Raw genomic sequence first — 18,800 nt, forward strand, 5'->3', positions numbered from 1 at the left:
AGTGTAATTTCCCTGGTTACATGAAGACAAATAAATCAATAAGTAAATAAAATGATTGATGATGAATATTTACAACTGATTAACTTTTGAAGTTAYCAAATAGAAGGTGGCCACCACAATTAATAATGTTCAGCCCCACCCCCCCACACACAAACACCTGGTGTGGTAGTAGCTGAGAGTCATCCTGAACACAGCTTACAGGATCTCAAAATATCATTTGCGATCACTCATAATGTTGTTTACAAGGTCTTACCAAAATGGCAACAACTATGCTACTTTTTATAATTTTTTGGTTAAAACTGTGGCATGAAAGGCAGTGGGCAATATAGGCAATAATTATTATTATWTTTTTTAGGTGGTGGTGGTGTGTGGGGGTGGGGTGTCTTCTACTAAGGAGCCATACTTTATTGCAATCTGTTAATGTTTTGTTGATCAGTGTTTTTTTTTAACATTTATTTATGATTTTCAAGAATAAAACAGCCAAAATAGAAGACGAAACATCAAGGAAAAAAAAGAAACAAAAATCAAACAAAAACATCAAAAACAAAAATCCACAAGACAGAACAATCGAAACACTGTCAGCTAACAAAGTTTCTGATAAGAGGATAAAATAAGTACACATCAGACCATAGAGTGTTATCAAGCATGAGAGAGTCCAAGCGAGCAACAGTCATTACTGAAGACATTGAATCAAACAGCTCACCATAGAATATGGAATAACAAGAAAAGATGAAAAACAAGTTATGCTGATCAGTGTTTTCAATGGTTTTTGTTGAACTTCARCTGATTTTTGAGGTGGTTTGAAACATTTACACGTGAGAATAGACTTAAATATTCAATATTTTGCCCCCGACAAAGCACCAAACGTACAGTATTGTATGTAYTCATATTTTGCCTCTGCATGATGTTATCACTGGTTTTAGATACTTTGAAAGTGGAGCTTAGGCTGTTATTTTTATTAGTGTGTTTTTGTTCGTTAGTTTTTTTTTATTTTACTAGTTTTATTTCCCATGTTTTGCAGTTCTGTAGCACTTTGAGATTTTTGCTAATTAAAAGTGCGTTCCAAATTAAATTAATTTGCTCATYATTATTTTGTGCAGATGCTGTCAGATAATCATACGTGTGATGTGTGTGAGGGTGTGTGTACATCCCATTGGAAGCATACAGTATGTGTGAAGGACTCGGTGTTTACCTGCTGAGTAACAGCCGGGGTGAGTCACCGCGCAGGTAGGCTTTAGTGTTGGCTGACCTACATACAGGGAACACCCAGACATCTGGACCGGACCGAAGTCCTCGTTGGCAAGCTGACACGGTTCAAACGGCTCCTGCCAAACTCCCAGCTGTTAGATGTAAAAGGAACCCTCCGTCACAATACTGTCCTCGGATATTAAAAACGGATTCCTCGTAATCTCTGTTAAAATCTCTCTGTTAGTGAACTCCTAAATAGATTTCACTCCTGTGCTGCTCGTCACCCTCYACACCAGGGGTCCCCAAACTTTTCTCTGTAAGGGCCACATAACTTCTGGTGGGGGGCCGGAGTCARTTTGTAACAGAAAAAGTGTGACTATTGCAGGTGTGCCTAAATGTAAAAATGTATTGTTTTCCAGAAAGCACAATCAAATAACCCTCTCTGGGTTCTTCACAGTATGTATTCTGCTGAGCTAACAGTCCACTTTTTAGCTTTGAGAGTTTGTTTGCTCGCATTTGGCCTTGCAAGCTATCATGCTTGTCTTTGTGACGGGATTCATAGTGTCGCCGCAGATTGTATTCTTTGAATACCGCCACCGCCTCTTGACAGATGAACAAAAAAATAATCGTTTGTCCACTGCAGCTTAAATGTCCTGCATTCTAAATTAATTTTTCTCTTACCTAATCTTTTCACCATTATTCCATTCTCTCTTTGAGAGGGGCGGGTTTAGGATTTTTTTCTGGGGGTTGCCAGATAGGGGCACAGACCGCAGAAGGGTGGAACAGAATGTCACGTTATATGCGTGTATGTATGAAATAGTTACTAACTAATAATAGTTAAAAATGAAAATAGTTCATAACTAAGGAACATTTTATTGCAAAAGTCCAACTTTATAATCAAATACAAATACACATATATGAAAAAAAAACCTAAATGCTCTCTGGTATTGTTCTGGGGGCCGGACCAAATGGGGAGGTGGGCCGTAGTTTGGGGACCACTGCTCTACACCCTGTGTAAATCACTGCCACACTTCTTTTTGTTGTTTCTGCGCTCGCCTTACATAAATGTTCATGTGCTTTTCAGATCTTATTGTAAAAGTCATTAAGCAAAACATGGGAGGACTCAAAATAGAAGAATGGAGAAAGGTATGTTTGTTCTAAAAGAGACTTTTTTTTGTTTGAACATTGGAGCTCATAATTAAACATGTCTGCTGTCACGCTCATCCTGTTTTTTGGGGTTTGTTTTTCTCACCAACATGGTTCTGTACGACCATACTTTGGTGCCACAGCCAGAAAACGTYGTCCTGTTGCTACAGGTAAAACCCCTCACATCACTRACATTTCAGAAGGTGCAGAAATAAGAGGTAGAGCGAGTAGGCACTGATTGACGGTTTCACTCCGCACGTTCAGTGGCTCCATTACGAGGCCGGGTTCCTAATATGCGCCATCACCGGCATCGTGTTTGTGGTCTTCACGCCCATCATCGCCGCGTGCTTCTGCATGTGTCGATGCTGCGACAACTGCGGAGGCGAGATGCATCAGAGGCAGCGGAAGAACGCCGACTGTCACAGAGGCTTCTTCACTGCCTCGCTCGTCACCACCACCATCTTCATCATGTGAGTCATCATCCGTCCTTTTCCTGTCGTTATCAGGCTTTACAGTTTCATCGGTGAGAAGACGAGTGAAGAAACTTTTAACAAAACTGCTTTTAGTTGTGTCTTTTAAAATGAATGCATCCTAATGAGGATAACACATATACTCTGCAGAAAAAGTAGGTATATGAAGATAAGATAAGATAAGATAAGATAAGATAAGATAAGATAAGATAAGATAAGATAAGATAAGATAAACCTTTATTGTCATTGTACAGAGCACAATGAAATTACAGTTCAAAACAACCATTCAAAAGAAGATAGAACATAACAAACATAAGAGAACAGGTGCCCCGGGTCTTGAAGTCATAGACCCCAGCACAGAGCAAATTTGTTTGTTAGATTATTTATTTGTTGYAACAAYGSTTCTTGGCAATAAATCTTATGATTATCAGCACCTAGGGGTACCAGAAGCTCAAAACAAGAGTAAAAAAGAATGTTACAGCTGTTTGATAGAGAAAATTGGCAATTTTTTTGTGTGTGCAACCCACATACTCCACTCTACTGCTCATCCCACAAATGCACATTCCTTACAAATCTGGCACCATTTAAAAGGGAAGTTAACAGACTTTTCAACGGTATAAGAATAATTTTCAAGAAGCATTGTTACAAAGAAATAATCCAACAAACAGAATTGTCCTCACTTTTTGTGCTAACTTTATATACTCAAAATAAATAAATAAATGCAATGAAGGTTCTTTTAAATAAGATTCACAAATAACAAAGAAAAAAACACACAACCCAAGACAGACTTCCTGCCAAAAGGTTAACAAGCTTTTATTCAAATGATAATTACTGATAAAAGWGCCTATTTGTGGCTGTAAAAGTGGGGTTTTGCCCAGCTAAGCATTTGGACATGCAGAAACATGACTTTTGGTTCTATCAGYGCTTACTTATGTTACCTAAACTTGTTATGTTAAGAAGCACTTACTTTATATTATAAGGTTCACCACAAAAATATGAACAATTTACCATAGTAAATTGTTAATACATWGTAAGTATTGCAGGGTTTTAAACGTCAAGTCTTTGATTGTGAAATACCATGAAAATCCATTATTTGCCTTGACTGTAATTGTTTGTTYTTATCCTAACTTGTATCATAATTGTTGGATAGACAGAAAAATTTAGATAGAAATGTTTTTAAATATATCGTGTTTAAAAAAAGGCCTTGTGCCAACCTGAATGTTTGAACTCCAGCTCACAATGAACACTGGACACCAGTCTATAACAGTGTAATTTTTTAGTCAATTTACTGGTTGATGAAAGGTCACGTTTACAGAGTGAATGCTCAAAGTTGTCTGACTTTCGATGCTGAGGAARGTAAAATAACCAGAAGCAATAAACAAATACTTGAATCAGGTTAAAATGCTGATTTATCAGTCAAACAAACAAAATATTGTAGAAGATTTAAAAAGCACAGTCATGCTGTTGAATGCCAGTCAAGTTTCTTTATTCCTTTTAAAATAGCTAAATAATTTAAAGTAAAAAATAATTKTCATTAAAAGCAGTAAAATCCTCAAACGAAACTAATGATATGATTGTTAGGATGTAGTGAGGAGTAATATTTGGAAAATGATCCTTAATGTGTGTAAATAAGTAGGTKGAATTTAACATTATTTCCTACTAAGCTGATATAAAGAGTGCAGCACACCTGTGCACAGAAACAGGATCCAGAGACTGTACGGGACAGTCAGGAGTCACTGATATCACCTGGCTGACTGGGAGAGGCCCGTCTGTCTGAATGAGTCCTTTCACATCACAAACATTCATCCTCCTGTTCACACAAACACACAGTCTAAGCCCTGTGTCTTTCCTCATTATTCTCTCTCACAGCAGATTTTTTTTATTTTATAGTCTTCGTTTCTTTCCAACTTTCTTTCTTTTTGTCCCAGTTTAATGAGAARCAAAGTATTGCATAAATTTGAGTTTTATTTAACAGCTCATATTTCAGATCATTCGTTTGGTTGATAAAGTGGATGTTTAATAAGTAGCGATGCATAAACATTTTTAATAGATATTCAAATCCTTGTCCTTTTGTATTTCTTTATTTTTGCAAGTTTTTTTATGCAGTCTTGGTTGAATTCTCTTAATAACATTGTGTCCTGATAAATCAAACGCTTTTGTAGCAATGCTGCCCCTCAGTGGTGAACATTGGTCACTACGTCTCATCTCTCTGATCCTGACTGTGTTTGTTTCAGTGTGGGAGTATTCATCGCCTACGCCGCCAATCACAACATCACATCCCAGATTAAAAGCACCCGACGGCTCATAAACACCAACATGAGGGACCTGAAGTTGTTTGCTAACAACACCCCTGCGGTATGCCCCCCTAGTGTCAATGTGCTACAAGTACTTCTATGGAAAACATTCAAAACGAAGTTGGTGTCCAATGTCATTGTGTGGTTTTGCTCTACAGCAAATTGAGTACCTGACAGCTCAGTACACCACTGCAAAGAACAAAGTCCTGTCAGACCTAGACAGTAAGCAGAAGAACTGGATCTTTATTTTTAATTTCAAAGTATTTTTTCTAACTGGGCTGTTACACATTAAATGTCTACGCTGCCTTACAGACATCGGACCTCTACTCGGTGCTCGGATCCACAGCAATCTAGAGAAAGAGGTGGTTCCTGCTCTGGATGCTGCCCTTCTCATGGCAGGAGGTAACACATTCATCAAATCGGCTTTTCATTTTTTAATTGCAGTGCAGCTTATTTTGAAATATAAACCTTGCCTAATTAATGGTCAAACAGTCTGTCCAGTTTTGAGGACAAAATAATGCACGTCCGCTTTAAATGTTCCAACAAACATAACTAATAACGTAACTCAGATGTTTCTGCTCAAAAACTGAACTTGTGTTTTAACCTGAAATCCTTACCTCATTTGATATTTTCTTTGTTTCATGACTTTCTTATTTTTGATCTAAAGCAAAAGTTGAGAGTGCTATCAAAGGTAAACTTGGCTGATCTGGGTTCAGTGGTGCCGTGATTGTGTCGATGTTTCTGTGGAATGGTTTAGAAACGTGCTCATCTGTGTGTTTCCTGTTGCCGTGCTTGTCCTCAGTGGTTGTTTACTCAGCRTGAATTCAGCACATTATTGTGTTAAAACAACAACATATCTATAATTCTGATAATCTTTTGTGGATTGTAGCCATGCGGGAGACCAAGGAGGCCCTGGAGAATGTCAGTTCCTCGTTGGAGATCCTTCAGGAGGGGATGGGAAAACTTCAGGCCAGTCTGGCAGGGGAGCGTGCCTCTCTGTCCAACACCCTGTCAGACCCAGCATGCACCAACGGAGCCGTGTCCCAAACCTGCAACAATATCCGCTCCATCCTGCCTCAGCTGGGAGTCAACGCTGACTTCTCCAAGGTAATGAGGCAGGATGGAATCACAAGATGGGCATAAAATAAAGCTTCATCGYCATTTTCTGTCTTTGTTTCTCTCCATCAGCTCCCAAATGTTGGAAACGCCTTGGCTAACGTCAATACCGTTCTGAAAGTGGACCTCAGTAACATTGTTCAAAAAGTCAGTGCGAGTCCAGCTTTTTGTTTCTCCTGCTTCACAGTGAACCACTTCCTGTTCCAATCTGAATCTGATTGTTTACATCCTTGTTTTCCCCTGTAGGGTTATGCGTCTTTTAACGACACACCGGTGCTGGTTAAAGATCAAACCAAAAACATTGTGTCAGGTACTCCAAAGCGTGTGGGCTGTATAATTAAAGCCGCTTTGTGAGTTCAGAGTGACTCGTGGTTCTAACTTTCATCATCTTTCTCTTCTCATTTACATGCAACACAGCGCTGCCTCGTAAGTCTTTTTCTAAACYTTGTCTAGCTGTGGTTCCTAGCCAGGGCTCCAGGTCTGGGGAGGGAGCTCACAGGTGGTGCAGGAGGAGGTTTTTATAGACAWAGTCACAGATTTGCACACTTACAAAATAAAAAAAAATAGTAGCACAATGCTGGAAAAGTGGCAAGTTCATAATTCCTCCATGTTGATGCAAACTTTATCTGAGTATTGAACTCTACGGTTCCTCAGCCATCACGTTGAGCTCTTTCTTTTCAGCATTTTGCAAARCATAAAAGGTTAGGAAAAGATCAGATCCCCTGTTCTCACTGGATTAGAATGTGTTTGCGTTCTAGTTGAGTTGGAAATGTGTGTCTCTTCACTTGTTTTTGGTTTCTAAGGTCTGTGTATGTGTGTTCATCTGTAGGAGTAAAAGGAATGCTGGACAAGATCGGCAGTGAAATAACGGCCTTCTCCAAGATGTTCCCAGTGGAAGCCTCTCTCGYCAATTTCACCATTTTTCTCAACGAGCGACACAATCGCATTGAGTCACTTTACCCCCAGATTGACCAAATGGATTTCTACAGGTTTGTGTACATGTAGTATTTTCATTCAAGCACGCAGGGAGCTGCTCAGCTATTTTATTTTTTTGTGTCAGCTGCCCCTTGATTAAGAAATAAAGCAAGGTCAGTTTTTGTAAACCCTTGTGTGTGTGTGCTGCAGGTGGATTGGGTGTGTGGCAGTGCTCTGCTCCGTCGTCCTGGTTCTGGCGTTCAACGTGCTCGGCCTGCTCTGTGGCTCCTGTGGATACGACAAGCAAGCTACCCCCACAACCCGCGGCTGCTTGTCCAACACCGGAGGAAACCTGCTGATGGCGTACGTTACTCTACGATCAAAATTTCCTTTTTTTTTCTTTTCACCTATATTCTATTCTTGATAGATCATATGGCAGCACGGTGGATTAGTGGTTTGCACTGCTGCCTCACAGMAAGAAAGTCCTGGGTTTGAACACCAGTTTGGGGGGTCTTTTTCTGTGGACTTTTCATGCTCTTCTCATGTTTATGTGGGTTTTCTGTGGGTTTTCTCTCCAGTTTTCTCCCACAGTCCAAAAACATTCATGTTTAGACTACCTTCAGAAGAGCTGGGATTTACCTCATTAAATAAAAAAAAATGTTGGGGGGAGGCTATCAAAAACATACCCAGACTGTGGCTTTGACTCATTCGTGCGTTTGAGAAATCCTTGAATCTCCTGTGGTAGCCATGTGGAGCTAAACGGGCTGGTACAAAGCACTGCTTCTTTGTACGAAGATGCTTAAAGTTTACTTTTATTTCAAAATTATAGTTACTGTATTTATTCATGTATAAATGTAATAATACAGTAACTATACAGTAACTTTTTAAGCTCAAAAATGCTTTTTGAGCTTAAAAAGCATTAAAAATGTAATTAGCAATAATCCGTGTATAATACTACCCCCCCCCCACACACACACTTTATGGATGATTTTTAGGGTTGAATTTCTAGTATTATACATGAATAAATACAATAATTAGTTTTTGCTTTTGCCTACTAACATTAGACTCATAGAACATGAGATGGATAAGAAAACTCAAAACAAATGAAGCTTTAACAGCTGAAAGAAAGCAGAAAATAAGGATGACTTCTACTTTTTCCTTTTTTTCMTTTTTTTCTCTTTTTTTAGGATGACTTCTTTTAAATGTGTTTTGCTATCAACTTCTCCTGTGTTTTTCAGTGGGGTGGGTTTCTCGTTTATCTTCGCCTGGGTCCTAATGGGCCTCGTGACGACCCTGTTTGTTGTTGGAGGAAACGTGGAGAAGCTGATGTGTGAACCTCTGGCTAACCGACAGCTGTTCAGGGTAATTAAACAAAAAAACTTCTTTTACAAACCTTTTCCCCTCTCTGCCTCTTCCTAAATATGTTTATAGTGTTGCAAAAATGGACTAAAACCTTTAAATGTTGACATACATCCAGATCATCGACACACCGTTCCTGATTCATCCTGAAAAGAGGAATTTCCTTCCTGGGATGCTGTTTCAGAATCCAAACATCGACTTGACACTAGGTACCATGTACAGGTACATAATAATCACATTTTATTTGACTCATTTCGTCTTAACAAGCTGACATTTAAAGCTTTATTTAATAGCTAACCTTTTGCAAAATGATACTTTGCGGAGRTGATCATGMAGTTTATTTGACAGGGAATGCCACGACAACAACGGTCTGTATCACGCTCTGCAGCTGGAGAACATCTTCAACATTAACTCTTTCCTGAACAGAACTGTGGTCAGTGTCACGTCACCCTGTAGCTCTGTTGAAGATGCACCGATGGCGCAGGACGATTAATAACAGTCTCTTTTACAACAGTACAACAAAGATCTGGCCAAAGTGTTTGATGGCGTGCAGGTGGACCTGAAGGATGTGGCGCTGCTGGAGCAGGCCGGCAGAGACAACCTCATCAACTTTGCCAACTCTGGAGTCGGAGATATCGACTATCCTGCTTATCTTGCTGAGGTGTGTCTAAGAGTGTGTGTSATCCCCTGTTTGGCTCAGAAAATACCTTTTATTATATAATTTTTATGAATATTACTCTCAACAAACAGATGTAGTGGATTTACTTTAAAATATTATGTCAGCTGGTTCCACATCATATTTACATTACGTTTATTTTAAGTAAATGTGAAGTAAATACGTTACCTTTACTTAGTTCAGTTGAGTGGAACCAGTTGACACATTTTTTTATGAAATCTACAACATCTGTTTTTTTGAGTGTACAAGTATTTCAAATCAGAAAAAACTTTGCAAAGTTAACTTATTTATTGTTTTTGGTTGTGTTTTTCTCTCCCCTTTTTTTGATAAACTTACTGTAAAAATTTACGCGAAAACATAAGCCCAAAGAAATATTTTAATGTCCATGGTTGCTTGGTTAATAAAAGCCTCTTTTTTTGTAGCTGAATAAGGGGATGACCATCGTGGATCTGCTGTCCTTCTGTTCTGACCTGGAGGAGAGGGCCGACCAACTGGTGAGTCCAGTTATTTTTAATCAAACTGATTAAACCAATCACAAGATGGTTTATATTATTAAAAGAAAACATGTTACATGCAAAAGAAACATTTTCTTTAGCATAACAAACTAATACAATGTAATGATTTCCARTAAACTATTAAAAACAATAAAAAGTTGATGTCGTCATCATTATTAGTATTTAAGTAATCTTGYGAGCTACCTCACACTTATTGTCTCCATATTTCACTTTTTAGGCTGATCATTTGATTGCAGCTAATGTGGATGTTTTAGGTTTATGCAAGAAAAAAGTACCAAACATGACAAAAATTCATTTAATCTTTCTTCAAAACATAAATGCCTCCTGTGGCTTCTTTTTGTGTGTTTAATGCTCATTTATGTAAAATGTACACACCTGTTAAAGTCTTTTTTAAGAGTGCCAAAACTTTGAAAACCTTCAAATCCACAAAATACAGTCAAACATCCTGTCTGAAAAAAAAAGGTCTCTTTGGTTTAAACAAGCAGCTCATTCACCCAGAACACATAAACCCAGTCATGGTACCACTCAGCTCTGCTAGAAGTTTTCCCTTTTTAAATGTCACAAGCATGTTTCTGTTTCTACAGAAGACAGGAAAAAAAAAACAGCTTGGTAATATTTATTTAGATTCGATTTGTTGGAGCCCAGGATTAAAACGACATCTTCTGAGGAAATACAGTGTGATTAATGAATGCTAAATGATTCAGCTGGAACGTGCTGGAGAAGCTTGAATCTGAGTTATTTAAGCCAAAAAAAGGTAGCAAAAGTTATCTAGAAGCTAAAACTTGCAACTAGAAAAAGTATCAGAATGCCAAAAGTACTCAAAGGCTAGCTAAAAGGGACAATGCTGACTAGAAACTAACAAAAGTAGCAGAAGGCAAGCTAAATGCTAAAGTTAGCATAAGAAAACAAAAATAGAGCAAAATTTGCTGAGGCAGATTTTGGTTAGTGTAACGAGTTGTTTGGAGAGAAACAGAAAGGGTGGCAACTATTCTGCACTACACCAAGTTGGGGCAGCAGGTCAGTTATTGACCAATATTTATTAACTCTTTTTAATCAGAAGTGAGATTCATAKGATGCAAGAGCGAATTCCTTTCTCAGGCCAATGGTAATTTATTACAAAAATATAGCAAGAATCTATTTTATTGAACCATGAATAAAACAGTAAAAATAACAACATAGAAGATGAGATCAAAGAGCATTTACTGTAAATATGTATTTATTGTTATTTAACCAGGCAATTGAGATCACGGATCTCTTTTTCAAAGGAGGTCTGGGCCTGAAGGCAACCTATTGTACATGTTTTTGGGGGTGGGGGGAACAAGAGTGCCCGGTAAAAACCCACGCAAGCATGAGGAGAACATGCAAACTCCSCACAGACAGACCCCAGGTCTGAACCGGGGATCGAACCCAGGCCCTTATGGCTGTGAGGCATCAGTGCTAACCACTCTTACAAATAAAACTTCAGATTTTCAGCTTCTGCACRTTGATTGAAATCATTAAATGTTTTCATGTGTTTTCAGCCGCGAGGCGCTCTGGAAAATGCGCTGAAAGGACACGCCAGCAGCATCAGGTTCATCCACAGAGAACATGTGGTGCCTCTGGAGCAAGCGATGGTAACTGTTACCACATAAACAACCATAAACATAAAGTCACTTATAATTGTTGTACATCTCAAACATGTAGGATTTAATAAAAAGCAAACATTTTGACTCATTGTCGATTGAACACATTTCTATTGTAGTCGTTTTTTTTCTTTTGCTTATTCTGCCCATGTCCCATTTCCCCCCCATCATATCTTTCCTAAAACGGTGACAGAAATATGTTCGGGCGCGGGTAAGCTGCTGCAGACSTGCAGCTCTGTGATGGTGTCTTGTGCGTGTGTGTGTTTGCTGTAAAGGCGTTCACGTGTTCGATGGAGTATTCGTGGATGGATTTTCTCTCAAACATGTTAGTAAAAACCTGGGTAACAGTTTGTGTTTTTGTCTTCAGAGCACTCTGAGTCAGAGCATCAAACAGCTGCAGAAGACCTCCACCGACCTGCCAGTGAGTGTTGTTTTTATTTTTTACTTTTGACTTGACTACGTTTATTCTAAATGACGTGTTCGGCTGTTTTTTTATTTTATTTTATTTTTTTCAGGTCAAAGTGGCAAACATCTTGAGTGCCATTGATGCTGCAGAGTATCTCATTCTTAATAATGCCTCTTTTGTAGTAAAACAGGTAAAAAGCTACAAGATTAATAAATGTGTCTAAAATTGGCTTCGCAAAACTGCACAAAAATTGTCAACAGAAATGTCTCCCAATAAAAAGATACTTCTTTTTCAAGAGTTAAAATGATTTACGTCAATAGTTTTTAGTTACTTTTTAAATATAGTGATTATTGCCTGACTAAAAATTGCTCTTTTTATTTGTATGAGGTGTAAAAGCTAATCTTTCTGTGTTGGTTCGTAGGAAACAAAGAGCTTTGTGCAGAGTTTGGTGGGATACTTCCGACAGTACACACAGTGGGTTAAAAACTCTGTGAGTATTTTCCAAGTTTTCTAGTTTTTTGCAGGTCATGGCTCACCTTCCAGTTGGTTCAGAGTGGAATCGGTGCACAAAGGAACAGTGTTAACTCTAAACTGACTGTACAGTCATGCTGACAGTCTGGTCTGCTTCAATTAAATGTTAAAATTTTTAGGGCATAGATATACCCTTACTTTTAACATAACATAGTGATTTTTTTAAAACTAGACACCATGTATAAATTAAAATTTATTTATCAAAATGTTTTTACTTGCAGCTAACAGCGGAGGTGGCTCAGTGTAAACCWATCAGYAACCTTGTGGACAGCATAGAGATCGTAGCCTGCAGCTTCATAGTWGACTCAGTGGTAAGACGTGGCGTTGGGTGTGTGTTTGTGSTGTGTGTTCATTCATTTATTYCCCAGCTGTGTGCCTTGYATGTGCCTTGCGTGTCTGTGGATGRAACAGGGTTATTATAGTTAACTAAAACTAACAAAATAACGGAAACTAAAATTTAAAAAAACATTTTAGTTAACTGAAATAAATAAAAACTAAAACAAAATAAAAAAATAATAACTGAAACTGCATTATCTTTTTACAAAACTAACCAAAACCAACTGAAATTATCGACAGAATATCCTTAGTTTTAGTTTTTGTCAATTTATTTTAAGCCGTTTGGACTGATTAAACAGTTATTTATTTATTTTTTTAAATCGAGCTGAGCGGTTTCGTATTAGCTGCAGGCAGCTTACGGCACCTCATGGCCCATAACGTCATTTGTTTACAATCTGCTGCTGCTCGGCGCTCGTCTGCAACATGACGACAACAAAAGTTGGGAGAAAGCGATAAAGTCTAATTTGGGATTTCTTATATCATGACTGAAAGAAAAATAAAAGCAAGTGTCTTGTGGAAAAAGGTGATAAAATTGGTGGAATATGCCCCAAGGGGAAAAAACGCAATCAAGCACACCCAAGACGGCTAACTGTGAGTATCTTGACGAGCTAGCGCCTTTGAGAAGCTCTCAGCAGCCAGGTAGTGCCAGGATGGAGACAACTATTGTCACCTTCCTAAAATTATCACCCAAGTTCTTTGTTGGCAAAACGTGATTATGTTAGGAAGGTGTTGCTTTAATGGATTGCTTTCACTGGTGACCAAATAGTTGCTGATATAGACGTAGGAGACTGGGACGTATCCCCCACAATATTGGAGACAGGCGCATTCCAGCACAAAGCCACCACCAGCATAAAAGCCTGAAACAGCAGCAGCAGGACTTATTTGTTGTTGTTGTTTTTGTTTTTYAGARTAACACCAGTGAGTAACAGTTACACAACACAAGGGCAACACCTGATCATAGTTTATCAATATGCATGACGTTATATTAGATATTATGTGCAATAATGTCTTATCAGGAGAATTRTGGTAGTACATAAAGTAGTGAGACATTTGAAGCAATAAAATGTTGAGGGACGGGAAGTTCATGTGAGGTCTGAAATTAGTGAAATATCCTATTAGACTCGAGATATTTTGTAAGGTGGTTCTACCACCTCACCATTTTTCCAAGAAAAGATCCAATAGCATTTTGTGAATGCTTTGCAGTGTACAGTTAATTTATGACATATTTCTCTTCAGGCTATGTACACATCTGTCAGATTGCCAATATTTTGTGTCCCCCTCAATAGTAAGCTCATTCCTACATTCTTGGCTGCTGGTTAGTTAACTCAGAAACACCACAAGCAGGAGGATGCATTGGCAAATACATTTTTTCAAACAATAAGAAAACTAATACTAGAACTAATAAAAACTAAACTAAACTAAAACTAAGTATTAAAAATGCAGTAATAACTAATAAAAATATCAAATCCACTGTAAAAACTAATTAAAATTAACTAAATTCAAAGACAGAGTCAAAGCAAAATTAAACTTAACTATAATGAAAAATCCAAAACTATTATAACCTTGGGATGGAAGCCAAACCTATTACACAACATACATTTGGGGGCGGGGGTCATTATGCAAAATTGACTTTTTTTTCCACTTTATATCATGTTATAATGTCATTCGCTCATCAAAACACCCAGTGTTGCTTTGACTCATTCGTGCATGTTTGAGAAACCCTTGAATCTCCTGTGGTAGCCATGTGGAGCTGCCTAAACGCTGGCAGGTACAAAGCACCGCCCATTTATACAAAGCTCCTCCCTAGAGCTCAGTCTGCAGCTGAGCTTCTGCTCCACAGAGCACCCCTCCCCCTGAAATTTATRACACATGCATTTTATGTATCACTTCACAATAATTGTTATGTAAGTGGTTAAAACCAAAGACGTACTAATGATTATATTTATTTAACGAATAAAAAAAGAAATAGATGAAATGTTCCTCTTCTTGCAGACAAAGTTACACTCAGTTGCTGATGTTAGTTGAGTTATATTATATGCAGTTATCAGAGCCAGCAGCTACAACATTACACACACACATTTACAGAAATTAATCAATAGTAAAACGAAAGGTGAGCATATTTAGATTAATGTTTAGATTCATAATGTTTTCTATTATATTTATTACATGCATTCCATTAATTTACACAGATGAGCAAATTATGAACACTATGAGGGTTAAAATCTTGTCTAAGGGTACTTGAACATGGCGTGTGTGAGTGTTATTGATTTTCTTATTTTTTGTTTTTAATTTAGCAGCTATAAAACAAACAAAACTTTAAGTATTTTCTAAGAATGTGTTTTAACAKGTTTTACATCTGATTTTCCTGATGGATTTGTTTTCCAGAACACGTTCTGGTTTGGTTTGGGAGGTTGCTGCATCCTTCTGATCCCTAGCATCATTTTCTCYGTCAAACTGGCCAAGTACTACAGACGGATGGACACGGAGGACGTCTTTGAAGAGTGAGTCCAAAYAAACATTTTTTGTCTTTACCTTGACCGAAGTGTTGCTTTTTGCTCAAAATCATCCAAAATCTTTTTTTCTGACGTCACTCAAAACAGAACTGATCGCTCATTTCCTTCGCTGATTCTCCTCGCGTTCTTTCCTTTTCCTACTCGTGGCRTGTCACACTGTGATGGTTTTTCTGCTCTTCATGCACATTACTCCTTCTTTTCCCGGTATGGGACGCTTCAGATTCCTTCCCATCATCAACGACCTACGTTCAGTTCAAATCACGAGCATCGTCTCTCCTTTCCACGGGCTTTCCTTTTASCCTTCAACGCCAAATTTGTTTGTTTTCTGTGTGGATGGCTTGGCTCTTCTTACTATAAGAGGAGCTTTTGCATTGTCTTTTTTCATCTGCCTTGGCTCAGTCTTGTGTTGCAGCCGGGCTCAAACAGGTAATCAAGATTATTGTATAACTGGAAACATGGTGAACCTCTTATATCTGCTCACTTGCATGCTGCGGTGCTAATGAGGGAAGTTCTGTCTGTAGACAGGCTGGAGATTAATKAAAGGGAAATTACCACAAATGTATAAAGAATTCCCCTTGTGTATGTGTGTGTGCGTGTTCAGCTCTCCTTACAATGACACTCTGAACTGGTTCCCTCGGGCCTCTGCACCACCAAGCGACTGGTGACCTTCAGGATCTCCCTTCTTTGTAGAGGTATTGATGACCAGTGAGAACCGTCCACCAACCGTCTCATTTCGAAACAACCTGTTCATCAACCATCATCATTTTTATCTTTTTTGTTATTATTATTTCCCCTCATGCTGCTGAGATAGACATTGTATCTTCATTAACTTTTGTCTAAAAAAATTTAATAAATAMAACCACAAATCAAAATAAAAGTGTGTTTGATTATTTTCCTACAAGGCCATCCGAGAGTTAAAGAAGTCAGGCTTTCTTTGGGAAAATTTGTTGTTGTTTGTTGTTGTTTTCCTGACCTCAACCAAAAATAAATAAAATAAAACATTGAGACAAATTTGATTTAAAATATTTCATTTGTCCCATAACTTTTGATCCCTTAAATCTACAAACTGTTGTGATTTGTACTAAAAGTCTGCAGTTTAAGCGCATCTTATTCATTTTATTTCAAATCCATCACGGTGGTGTTTACAGCCAAAAAGATGAGAATTGTGTAGATGGACCTGACTGTTAGTCCGGTTACATAAMGGGCAAAATGTCTATTTGTTTTGAAATGTCCTTGTTTGTCACCCTTCAGCTGATTTTTATTTTTATTATTTCTCCACAGCGGACAGGAGAACTGGAACTGATCGGTTCTGTCAGGTAAGAGCTCAGCTGTCAGCTCCTCCGGCTAATCCTGAATCATGATTACAGATTAAAACAGCTTTTTTGTCTGTTTTTCAGGGGGTTTGGAATTGTCACTTTTTAAGMTCTTCTAACACTTTAACTAAAGCAAAGAAAATCCACCAGGAGCTTTGAGATGGAGGACAATTCATTCAGCCTGCATGTCAGGGCCCCTGATATGGTCCACCATCCAGCACCTCCAGCATTTTAGTCTGTGCATCRTTTAGATTAAGTTGTAAAGGAAGAATTTGAACATTATCTGGTGATAAAACTGTACAATTTTTACACTATCAAAACATCTTAAGGTTTTATATATAAATATATACATATTGTTTTTGTTTGTTTGTTTGTTTTCTAGAAGTAGTTTTTTTCCTGTGGATATTTGTATCATAGCTCACATCATTTTGGTGATTAGGTAGGTTTTCAGGGAGAAAAACAAATGTTTCTTACTCATTTTTAAAGCAGATACCACTGTTGCATCAACTCTAGAGGCTCAGACGATCAATTAGGCACATTTGTAAAACTGATCTTTCTATATTAATATGAACAAAGGATGATTTTACAAAAAAAAAAAAAAAGCGTGAATATTTCAAATGTTGACCCCCTAAATGTTCCAGCAAGAGTCTGATGAATCAAAAAAAAAAAAAAGCTTAAAACTTTTCTTTTTCTCTGAGCACCAGAACTTTTTTGTGGTTTGTCGAAGTACTGCTCAGACATTTCACCAAAAGCCTGAAATACAACCTGGTGCTGCTGAAAACGTAATGGGATACGCAAAGCCAGTGTGATATATGCTAATATAAGTTGAAACCATTCAGTTATTCTTCTGTTTTAAATGTTTTTTATAATTAAATTGTGCTAAACTGCAAACATCAGGCAATATTTAGTTATCTTTTACCCCGGGATTAATAATCTATTCTTTAAAAACACCCATTGATTTAATTGGCAGCTTTTTTTGACTCCAGATTCCCATCTTGAGACACTGGAGTTCAGCGTTCACCCTAATGTTTCCACAACAAGGTTTTTAAGCTGCTAACACACAAAATATGAATTATCCAGCAGAATAATACTGAAGGCTGAGGTCTGAGTGACACATAATCCATGTTGGAGTTAAACCGTGAATAAACATTTCTGTCCAACGCAACTTTGTTCTGTTTGTTTTTCAAAAACATTTGTGAATATTAAAAGATARCCATCAATCTCTGACTCAGACTGTRAAACRAACACACCCTTTKTTACAGAAATCATCTAAAACTGAARTTTAAAAATGATTTTGTGGACTGACTGAACTAAAAAAAAATTGTACTCAGCTTTAATCTCAGTTCATGTCAGCGTTTCTCTTTTTTAGTTATGATAATCAAACACAACATCTCATTTAGGCTTCCACATGAGTTTTTATACAAGACATTAAAGTCAAACAATTTCTAWAAGTTCATCTTGGAACATTGATTTTCCAGTCCAATTTGTTTTTCACCAATCGACTTCAGAGTTTTTATCTTTTTTTAGAATTTCAGCRACTTGACTTTAACAATAATACATTTTTGTCACAGCAGTTTGATTAAGATGTCTGACGTTTAATGTAATTCTCATATATATCCTCTGAAGCTGTAGCATTTAAACCATTTGTGTGACTAAAAAATGTAATTGTGCCTCTTAGTAGTCACTGAACRAAATCCCACATTCACAAACAGCCTTCTGTTTTCTCTGATTTAAGATTGTATCTTGCACCCTCTTATGAWTACAACCATTGAAAATGTAAGGAGTTGCTCCATGCACAGCTTTAGCAAAATATTATTTTACAGCATTTTCCCAGGCTTTCATGTTGGTRCTTTGAAAAATTGCAGTTCTCATCTTTAATTACATGAATGTGATGCTGATAAATGGGTAATAAATAGGCTTAAAAATATCAAAAGGCTTTTGGTTTGAACATAGATAAATAAGTCTATTTGAGGTGATGAGACAACCTTACAAAAAGTCAGCACTGTTTGWTACTGATGCATTGTACAAAAGGCCCCTCATCACTGCATTAAACCCCAAGGATKTTTACATGAAGGCACCTGAGCAAAGACTTACAAAAAAATCTTTATATCTGATTAAACAAATATTTCCCTGCAATAGTTGTAAGGAGACATCTTAACGTCATCTTTCCAACCATGGTGATGGCAGCATCATTGTTAAGGAAGAATTGTTTTTTGTGTGACATTTACACATCAACTGAAGAATACAGATGAATACTGAATATTTCTATCCATATTGTGTTTTTTCTATATTTATTATGTGTGTTTAAATCTCTTGCTTGGATTTAAAAAAAAGGTTTTGACCAAAAGGCAGCAGGAGGGTTCATCCAGATATTATTATTATTTTTTTCAAATTTTATTC

General features: G+C 37.5%; 1 protein-coding gene across 5 annotated transcripts in view; it reads left to right on the forward strand.

Moving 5' to 3' along the window:
* prom1b (prominin 1 b) overlaps positions 1 to 17,620 on the forward strand; it is a 37,122-nt gene extending 19,502 nt beyond the window's left edge. The window contains exons 2-29 of one of the 5 annotated variants that reach the window (XM_014032985.1): positions 2,273 to 2,334; positions 2,478 to 2,504; positions 2,599 to 2,804; positions 5,039 to 5,159; positions 5,257 to 5,320; positions 5,411 to 5,500; positions 5,766 to 5,789; positions 5,988 to 6,205; positions 6,287 to 6,361; positions 6,461 to 6,524; positions 6,632 to 6,640; positions 7,044 to 7,203; positions 7,340 to 7,492; positions 8,368 to 8,491; positions 8,607 to 8,710; positions 8,837 to 8,921; positions 9,003 to 9,149; positions 9,587 to 9,658; positions 11,200 to 11,292; positions 11,495 to 11,512; positions 11,669 to 11,722; positions 11,817 to 11,897; positions 12,129 to 12,197; positions 12,460 to 12,549; positions 14,960 to 15,075; positions 15,689 to 15,779; positions 16,369 to 16,403; positions 16,485 to 17,620. In XM_014032985.1, the coding sequence (XP_013888439.1) occupies positions 2,273 to 2,334; positions 2,478 to 2,504; positions 2,599 to 2,804; positions 5,039 to 5,159; positions 5,257 to 5,320; positions 5,411 to 5,500; positions 5,766 to 5,789; positions 5,988 to 6,205; positions 6,287 to 6,361; positions 6,461 to 6,524; positions 6,632 to 6,640; positions 7,044 to 7,203; positions 7,340 to 7,492; positions 8,368 to 8,491; positions 8,607 to 8,710; positions 8,837 to 8,921; positions 9,003 to 9,149; positions 9,587 to 9,658; positions 11,200 to 11,292; positions 11,495 to 11,512; positions 11,669 to 11,722; positions 11,817 to 11,897; positions 12,129 to 12,197; positions 12,460 to 12,549; positions 14,960 to 15,075; positions 15,689 to 15,752 (2,390 nt within the window). In that variant the 3' untranslated portion in view covers positions 15,753 to 15,779; positions 16,369 to 16,403; positions 16,485 to 17,620. The remainder of the gene's footprint in view (positions 1 to 2,272; positions 2,335 to 2,477; positions 2,505 to 2,598; positions 2,805 to 5,038; positions 5,160 to 5,256; positions 5,321 to 5,410; positions 5,501 to 5,765; positions 5,790 to 5,987; positions 6,206 to 6,286; positions 6,362 to 6,460; positions 6,525 to 6,631; positions 6,641 to 7,043; positions 7,204 to 7,339; positions 7,493 to 8,367; positions 8,492 to 8,606; positions 8,711 to 8,836; positions 8,922 to 9,002; positions 9,150 to 9,586; positions 9,659 to 11,199; positions 11,293 to 11,494; positions 11,513 to 11,668; positions 11,723 to 11,816; positions 11,898 to 12,128; positions 12,198 to 12,459; positions 12,550 to 14,959; positions 15,076 to 15,688; positions 15,780 to 16,368; positions 16,404 to 16,484) is intronic. The other 4 variants (XM_014032986.1, XM_014032987.1, XM_014032988.1 and 1 more) reach the window with 4 other exon arrangements.
* The last annotated feature ends 1,180 nt before the right edge of the window (positions 17,621 to 18,800 follow it).

Source organism: Austrofundulus limnaeus, unplaced genomic scaffold (assembly GCF_001266775.1).
Source record: "Austrofundulus limnaeus strain Quisiro unplaced genomic scaffold, Austrofundulus_limnaeus-1.0 Scaffold1592, whole genome shotgun sequence".
NCBI lineage: Eukaryota > Metazoa > Chordata > Actinopteri > Cyprinodontiformes > Rivulidae > Austrofundulus > Austrofundulus limnaeus.